At 41.1% G+C, this 9,318-nt stretch overlaps 1 protein-coding gene across 2 annotated transcripts in view; it reads left to right on the top strand.

Moving 5' to 3' along the window:
- Ppa2 (inorganic pyrophosphatase 2) overlaps positions 1-1,752 on the top strand; it is a 73,594-nt gene extending 71,842 nt beyond the window's left edge. For both annotated transcript variants that reach the window (XM_051165510.1, XM_051165509.1), the window contains 2 exons: positions 99-138; positions 1,542-1,752. In XM_051165510.1, the coding sequence (XP_051021467.1) occupies positions 99-117 (19 nt within the window). In that variant the 3' untranslated portion in view covers positions 118-138; positions 1,542-1,752. The remainder of the gene's footprint in view (positions 1-98; positions 139-1,541) is intronic.
- Positions 1,753-9,318: the final 7,566 nt, after the last annotated feature.

The raw sequence follows: 9,318 nt of genomic DNA on the forward strand, positions 1-9,318 counted from the left end.
CATTAAAGTCTATAATCTCATGAAAAAGTATTTCTGGGCTTACTTTCCATATTAATAAATATTAAATATGTTAATTCTTTCCTGTTTTCATTTTTTAGGTCCCAAGAACTTCAGTGAGTAAAGCAAGCAATATACAAGGTACACTATGTTTGTTTTAAATGGTATTTGCAGTTTTAAGAAAGAGAGAGGGAATGTGTACTTTTCGGAGTTAATTTTGTCCTTCCACCATAAACTCAGGTCATCAGACTTGCCAGCAGGGACCCTCACCCTAAGCCATCTCACTGGCCTTCTTACGGTTCTTGAGAGCAAAATGTATAAATTTGTTTATAGTAGTGGAGATAGATAGATAGATAGATAGATAGATAGATAGATAGATAGATAGACAGACAGACAGACAGACAGACAGACAGACAGACAGATTGTTGAGTGTGGTGGTGCACACCTTTAATCCCAGCACTTGGGAGGATCTCTGTAAGTTCAAGGCCAGCCTCGTCTACAACGCAAGTCCAGGACAGCCAGGGCTACACAGAGAAACCCTGTCTCAAAAAACAAAACAGACAAACAAACAAAAAGCACAATTGTTATTTTGAAGCTAGATTGTTTGATGACGTGGAGATTAAGCACTCTCCATCTGGCTTGCTCAGACCTCCCCGTTGCTGCTGTAGTTATTGTATGCTCCTGTGTGGCTTACTAACGTGATGACTGCACTGCAACTCTGTGTATGTGAGTGAAGTAATGAGAGCTTCCAGCCTGTTGTGCTAAATTTTAGATGACTCCAGAAACTTGAGTCTAAGATTTATTTTGTTATCTCTAGGCATTTAACAAGTCATTTATTTTAACTGAAACTCTTAAAACCAAAATATATCATAGGGTTAAAACTAAGTTTCATGTCTTTGCTTATCTCGATATGAAGCTGTTTTGAGAAGCAAGTAAAAGTATTCTGCAGTAACAATTTCAAAATGTAAGCATATAGACATACCATGTGTCTTTCAGAATATGACAAGACTTTGGCCTTTTAATATAAAATGTTAGGATATTTAACTTAATGGATTTGGAGGAAAGTTGAGAACAATTTACTGCATCCAATGTGAACTGTTCAGAAGGGAGGGCGTCCCTAGACACCATTTCATGGGAAAGAAGGTGTGGTCTTCATCTACTGGCCAGTAAGGCTTTCTTTGCAGTACATATCCTTTGGGTATTTAATGAACATCAAATTTTACATCAAAAAGGTTTTTCTAAACCTTTCCTATTTTTGCTAGAGGACTAACTCCTGAACTATTTACTAAAGACGAAAGTGCCTCTCAAAGTGGGCCAGAAAATACTATGAGGTTCTAGAATTTCTAATGTAGTTTTCTATAAAGCTTGAGATAACTGAGAACATGGGAGACTTGGAGGTAATAGCTCATCCTAAGTAGAGAGGTGACATGCTAATATTATAGAGGCTTTTTAAAAAGTCTTTCTAAATACTTCCGATAGATCTAAACATGTCTAATTCTTCCCTCCGTCATTCTTTCCACCTACCCCTCCCACACTTTAAACAGAAGAAATGTGGCACTTCCTTGGCAACTGAGGGGGACACTGGAGGTTTCTCCATCAAGGCTTCAACTCCTGAGGACCCCTGAGGCTCTTTTTCCTTCACTGCTCTTTTGAAGCAAGCTGATGACCACTTGATGACTTCCTTTCAAGACATCATTGTTCTAAAACTTTTAAAATAAATTTGTAAATAAACACTGGCATTTTGACCTTCCCTCCTTTTAGATATTTATTGATAAAAGAAGATTTAATTTAATTTCATAGGAGAACCTAAAGGCATTGGTTGGCTAATGATTTCATTTGCTTTGTGTCTAAATGGTTAAATGTCAAAAATCACAAATTTAACAATAAAATTTTTTACCAGTAGCTACTATTATTTCCATATCTTCTCTGTTTTCAAGTCCATCACTGAGAAAGGCCTTTTAAATCAAGCTGCCATCTCTTAACATTGTCTGTATAAATACGTTATATGATGAAGGCTCTTTTCTCTGATTTGTTGTTTTAGAGATCCTTACCCCACCCAGCGTTTCACTCCATCCCTTTGATTTTAGTTCTCACCTCCATGGAGGTTTCCGATCCACAGAGGAAGAACTCAGGTTAGACATTTCTTTAAATGCCCTGAACCTCTCTTGTCCAAACTATAGAATTTCGTTCCCCCTTGAAATCATACTGAACCCCACTTTATTCATTTACACACATCCACTGCCCCTGTCTCTCCTTTGTCTCTTCCATGGGCCCCTGCCTGGCCCACATTGCTCTAGCTCAGCTTCCCGTTCAAGCCTCCTCAGCATGGGATTATTCCCTCTCTGGCTTTGCTCTAGTCTTATCCTTCATATCTCCAAACAATTTTCTTGTTTGTTTTTTCCTCAAGATACATTCAATAGCTCTTGTGTTCCTGTCAATAAAAACTAGATTCTTAATTTCTCCAGAAATTCATTTTCTGCTATGCTGTGCTTTCCACTTCTCCGGAGACATGCACTCTAACACTCCCATGACTGTGTTACCCTTTGGCAGTGCTGGCCATAGGTTTTTTTCCTTTTCCTCTCTATTGGTTTCATAAGCATTGCATTCACTAATATGTTTTGTGGTTGGAAAAATGCTGTTATAATACTTTTGTTCACTTACTGAGTGTATCAGGAGTTGTTCTAGAAAGCAACATGCTGCATACACCCTATAAAGTAGATTTTGCTTGCTTGGTATTTCAGGTCCTGAGATATTCTGTAACGTGCCCAACATCACACAGCTAATAAATTGCTGTGCCATGATTAGAACTGTTGACTCTCATGCTCTAGAGCACATAGATTTTCCAGCCTGGAGCACAGTGCCTTTCACAATGAAGGCGAAGTTCACAGCATCCCTTTCTTACACATGAAGATAGAAACAGTTTAACGGTTAGACCACGAGTAAATAGTACTTTGTGTGCATGTGTGGGTGAGTGCATGTGGGTGGGTGGGTACACATGGGTGGGTGTGTGCATGTGTGGGTGGGTACACATGGGTGGGTGGGTGCATGTGGGTGGGTGGGTACACATGGATGGGTGGGTGCATTTGAAGGTCACAGGACAACCTCAGGTATCATTCCTCCTCAGGCACCAGTCACTCCTTTCTTGGAGACTCTTGCTGGGATCCAGGACTCGCTGGTTTGGATGGGCTGCGTGGCCACAGAGCTCCAGGGAGCCTCCTGTCTCTGCCTCCCCAGCACTGCGTTTACAATCACATGATAGCATGCTGGGTGCTAGCGACTGGACTTGGGTCCTCATGCTGACACACAGCACTCAACTTCCCAACTTAGTCATCTCCTCATCCCCAGTAATGATTTTGTGAAATCTTTGGGAATATGTAAAATTTTGAAAAGATCTATTTATTTGTTTGTTACTTACACAGTATTCTGCCTGTGTGAGACCCAGCAGGCCAGAAGGTGGCACCAGATCTTATTATAGTGAGCCACCATGTGGTTGCTGGGAATTGAACTCAGGACCTTTGGAAGAGTAGGCGGTGCTTTTAACCTCTGAGCCATCTCTCTAGCCCAGGAATATGTAAATTTCTATGACAGACAACAAAGAACACAAGGGAAGACTACATTTTTAATACTATACTGATTGTCCTGGCTGGTGTGACTTTGTGTGGGTTTTGTTTGTTGGTTTATCGTTTGTCTTTTGTCAGCTTGACACAAGCTGGAATTATGTGGGAAGAGAAGCCTTAATTCAGAAGATGCCTCCATCAGATTGTCCTTAGGCAAATCCGTGGTGCATGGGTAGTTGGGGGGAGTGAGACGGGGTGACAGCCACTGTCGCAGTGCTACCCCTGAAAGGCGATCCTGGGTAGTATCAAAAAGCAAGCTGAGAGGCCTTGAGTTGCGAGCCATGAAGCAGCACTCCTCAAAGGCCTCTGCTTCGGCTCCTGGCTTGAGTCCTTACTGATAAAGTGTGACCAGAGAGTGTTAAGTTGAACCTTTCTCTCCGAGTTGCTTCTGGTCATGGTATGTAGCACAGTAATAGAAACCCTAAGAAGGTACTGACTTAAATTGTGAAAATAAACTTTATAAATAACAAACACTTAGCCTTGCAGTTAAAAAGAAGAAGAAGAAGAAGAAGAAGAAGAAGAAGAAGAAGAAGAAGAAGAAGAAGAAGAAGAAGAAGAAGAAGAAGCAGCTGAATTTTCAGGGAAGGGCTATATTAATAAAAATTCTCTTCTGTATTGAAAGTGTCTGGGTTGTTGGGGTAACATTGTGTGAAAGTATGTCTCTGTATTTTCAGTTGTTAACTCTGTGCTACCATAGAGCTAAGTGCTGACAGGATTTTGGTTCTGTGGCTCATCACCAGCTTTCTATTTGTAAACACTTTTCCTTCCACACCTGCTCTGATATTTGAAGGTCAGACTTGAAGGGCATGCACAGAGGCCATCTAAGAGATGCATAAGTGTTGTCTCATTGTTAATTGGTTGTGGTAAAGAGCTGATGGCCAATAGCTGAAGCTGAAAGTACAAGGGCAGAACTTCTGGGCAGAGAGAGGTGACATGGGGAGAAAAGGATCGAAGAAGATCAGTGTGTAGAGAGAGATAAAGAGCTAGCCATTAGAATAGTCAGGTTAAGTTGGAAGTCCCTGAGAAGCTGCCCCAGCGAAAGACCAAAAGCTTTAAACTCAGTTAGAAGTCTCCATGCCTTATTTATACCATAGGCAGCCTGAGAAAGTGCCGCAATACTGGGTGAACCTGCTTTTCCTTCCCCTGGCAGACAGTACCCAGATGCCACCAATTTTTTTCATAATGAAAATATAAAATTGAATTAAAGCATTGTCACACTTGTGGATATGGGGAGTGAACCCAGGGCATCTCTATGCAAAGGATGGCCACTGAGCTGCCACCCCAAACCTGGTTGTTATTATTACGGTGACAATCACATTTTGTTGAGTTGGTCTTTTGTAATTATTTTAGAATGTCTTCCAGACTATCTAATTTAATCTTCTCCAGCCCAGTCCTGTGGAGCAGTTAAATTGAATACATTTTATACTAAGTACTGAGAAAGAAATGCCACTGGGAAATAGTGTATCATTGTTAAAACTGCCTAAAACAGATTAGAAAAGCAAAATTGACCCCTGGTGAGCTGTTAGGTAATACCCCAAAGTAGTTCCCATGAGTGGAGTGAACCAGAAGGTCTCTATCCAAGATTCATTTCCCTCAAACTTGCTCCAACCGGAACCGTCAAGATTGCTCAGTTTCCTCCCACTCATGGCTATCTCATGCTCACTATGTTAGCACTATTGTTCTACAGATGACGGAAGTGTTATCCTGTACCATGAACACATGCACTTAGGAGCCAGCGTGCTCATTAATTATATTGATTTATTCTGAGAAAGGAAGTTGTGGCTGTGAGCCAGGTCGGCGTGCCTAGTCCTTTGCCTTACATTATTATGTTATTACACTGTGATTCCAATCTTTAAGTCCTGGTTAGCTTTTGTTTGTTTGTTTCTATCTTCCTGTCAGTGTCTGAGCAAGGTATGTGCTGGTGATTGGCAGGGAGATCTGTGCAGCTCCTTGTAAGAGTCACCATTTTATTAGTACTGTTCATAATAGATTAAATTTTCTCAATGTATTTTCTTTGCCGGCTTCTTTCCCAGGTCTTTAATGTCTCCATTCATTTCTGTGATTTTTCTTAAAGATTCATTTATTACTTATATAGTGTTCTGCCTGCTTGTGTGCCTGCAGGCCAGAAGAGGGCACCAGCTCGCATTACAGAGATGTTGTGAGCCACCATGTGGTTGCTGGGAATTGAACACAGGACCTTTGGGAAAACAGCCAGTGCTCTTAACCTCTGAGCCATCTCTCTAGCCCCCGATTTCTGTGATTTCTTTTAAGAGTTGAATACCAGATCTAAGCCTTACCTTCAAATAAAAAAATCTATGTGTGGGCTCTGAAAATATGTGTGCTGAGCTAACTGGTGGGGGCGTGGTAGAGTGCTTCAAACTGAGACAGGGCCTGCTACAGAGCCAAGTTATTCCTTCCTATTGGCTGGTGAAAGATTAAAATGAAAAGAAGATAAATGTAATGCTTTCAATGAAACACTACATTAAAAGTGAATAAAATAGGCCAGGTGGTGGTAGTGTAAGACTTTAATCCCAGCACTTTGGAGGCAGAGGCACACAGATCTCTGAGCTCAAGGCCAGCCAGGTCTACAGAAAGTTCCAGGACAGCCAGAACTACACAAACACTGTCTTGAAAAACCTGATGATGATGATGATGATGATGATGATGATGATGATGATGATAATAATAATAATAACAAGAAGAAGAAGAAGAAGAAGAAGAAGAAGAAGAAGAAGAAGAAGAAGAAGAAGAAGAAGAAGCTTTCTGATCCCAAGGATGGAATCCAGACACATTAAAGTAAAATAAGCCAACTTAAAGCAACTGGTCCAGGGGTAGCAAGATGGCTCAGGGTATAAAGATGCTTGCCACCAAGCCCGGCAACCAGGATTTGATTACTCACAACCCACAGGCATTTTCAGAGTTCTCACACAAGATTTCTTCAGGGAACAAAGCTAACATCCAAGCCCAGCCATCACATGTTTACTGCTGCCTTTTGTACAATATGAGACAAAAATAGACGCACAATACTTGACAATAAAAATAGACTCCAGGCTGAAAGGCCAACATTCTTCTACCAGAATGGCTTCCTTCGTGAGTTTCTGTATAATTACCAATAATAGCCTCCATGTTTAAAATGTGACCTCCTGACCTTGGGAGGAGATGTTCAGACCGGAAGGAACTGAGAGCACACTGAGAGGAGACCACGGCCAACTGAGAGCGCGGATGGCACGAGCACTGGGAAGAATGCACAGTTTAAAGAGAGAGGAAGCCACAATCCATGTGGATTTAATAGAAATAGCTCAAGTGATAGCTTCTCATAAAAATGGTCTTACAGGGCATCTGTTCCACTTAGAGCTGCTTATCCCAAGCTGCTCTATTTCACAAATGTTTTTCTCATAGAAAAGTCACTTTTTTCCCTTTCTTTCCCACAATATCAAATGTCATTGCTCTGCTATCTTTGTTCCATTTGCAGAAATACTTAAAAAGTCTACTTAGGAAGATTGTTAGAGCTGTTGGCTCTCAGGGCACAGTTTCACTTTTCAGTCCTTCCCTCCTCTACCTTTCAAAACAATGTCCTACCCAAGAAAGTCATAGTTGCATCAGTATTGTCTCCAGGATGCGTTTCAACATTAAGGTTTTTTGATCCTAGATATGCTCCCTAGTGCTGCCAAGCACACTCACACATGCACAGTGCTCACACACTTAAGTGTACATGCAAAAGTCCAGGAGCTGTAGACTGTAAGTTGCCTTTTCTGCTTAGTTTTTGAAAGCAGGCTATCATGCAGCCCAGGCTGGTCTTGAATTCACTAAGTGACTGGATATGACCTTGACTTTTTTTTTTTAATCCTCCTGCCTTCACTTACACGCTGCTATTATTGGCATGTGCCTCTAGGCCCATCTCTTGTAGTTGCCTTTCTAAATCTGAAAGAGGATTTGGGATCCATAACTTTTTTCAGTCAGGAATTTTGCTTGTATGAAGAGGAATTTCAAATGCATGAGCATTGGTTGCCTACATCCACTCAGCCAATAATAGAGCTGGCTTGAAACAGGGTGTTCTGAACCTGTGAGTCCTTGGTGCTGTGTGCAGGAAGAGTGTTGAACACTGGCCAGGTGCAATATTACATACCTAAAGTTCTACCCAGAAACTGTTGAGAAGACTGAGGCAGGAGAGTGCCTTGATAGCTAGTCTGAGCAATGCATTGAGACGCCATTAAAAAAAAAAAAAAAAAAAAACCAAGTGTGGTAGCACATATATTTAGTTCTGTCACTCCAGAGGCAAAGATGAGGGACTCCCCCTAAGCTTGTATACATTAGCAAGTTCCTGACCAAAAAGACTACAGCTGTTCAGCCAGGCATGGTGTTTCTGGACTGTAGCAGGAGTTCAAGACCAACATCCTGTATCATTTTCTCTTCTCCGTTATTAGTTTCTGTTCTACTGAAATCTATTTAAAGCATTGATAGTTTTAAGATGAAATTACATTCTTTGTTTGTGATGAGAATTTCTTGGTAGGCTCTCATCCAAAATTTAATTTTTTTTTTTTTTTTTTTTTTTTACTGTGAACCAGTTTGGTACTATTTCCTGTAACTGTAATTCTGAATTTAAAGATTGAATGCAAATCCAGAAATATTCAAGGTCATACTCAGCCACTTACTGAATTCAATTAGTGAAGACAATAATTGCAGTTGGTTTAGCAACTTGTGATGAAGGAACTACATGAATTATTTTGTCTTAGTCTGGTAGCAGGCCCTTTGCATGCCTGAGGTCAGCTTGCCATACATAGCTCCCAGGACTCTGCTGGAAAAGGCAATTGATGTATGACAGTCTTTCTCTCTTTGCCCTAATGCTTACATTGGACAGTGAAAAACAGTATGGATACTATGTTGCAGTAAGTTAGGATAGTGTGGTGGTGCTTTAAGCTAACGGAAGAACTTTTTTTTTTTTTTTTTTTGAGTCAGTATTTTAACATGTTTGTGTGGATATTTTCCTATGGTATACAACCAGAGATGCAACAGATAAGCTTGCCCTTTCCTTAGTACTTTCTTCCTAGTACACATTGAAGGAAAGATTTAAAAGCAGACCAAGCTCCAGAGAAAGCAGGGACGTGGGGGCTGGAACTGATGCTAAAACCCAGTGCTCTGCAGCAGGTGCGTTCACTCGCACCACTTGCCCATTCCAGGAAAGCTTTTTTCAATGTGTTACTGAGAGCATGCAGGTGTTTGGAGTTGGTTTTCAGTTGGATGATGGAGGTGACCATGAAAAATAATGTACTGATGCTTATACATAGTGTCTGACTTTAAAATGCATTTGCACATGAGATTACTGTTTCTTGGAGAGAGGAAATAATTTGTTGGTGTGGATGGCATTGCCACTCATCTTTTCACCTCCCTAGAAGGACTGTCTAACTCCCATAACATATTTGATTAGTTTATGTATGTGCATGTGTAAATATGCCTGACTTAGTTGGTAGTTCTTGAGGACAGGAATGTAATCTGCCATTAAGAGGTAAAATAAAATGCGTGTGGTGGCTCATGCCTCTGACGTGAAGTGGGGAAGCAGGCTATCCTGATGAGTCCTGATAGGCTGTGGTCAGACAATAGAGAACGGAGGCCCCTACTGTCAGAGGTCTACGGGAGGAGAGAGCAGAAGAGGGAGGGAGGGTGGGAACGGGAAGATATGAGTGAGGGGCTAACAATCAGGATGTAA

This window comes from Acomys russatus, chromosome 23 (genome assembly GCF_903995435.1).
Source record: "Acomys russatus chromosome 23, mAcoRus1.1, whole genome shotgun sequence".
Taxonomy (NCBI): Eukaryota; Metazoa; Chordata; class Mammalia; order Rodentia; family Muridae; genus Acomys; species Acomys russatus.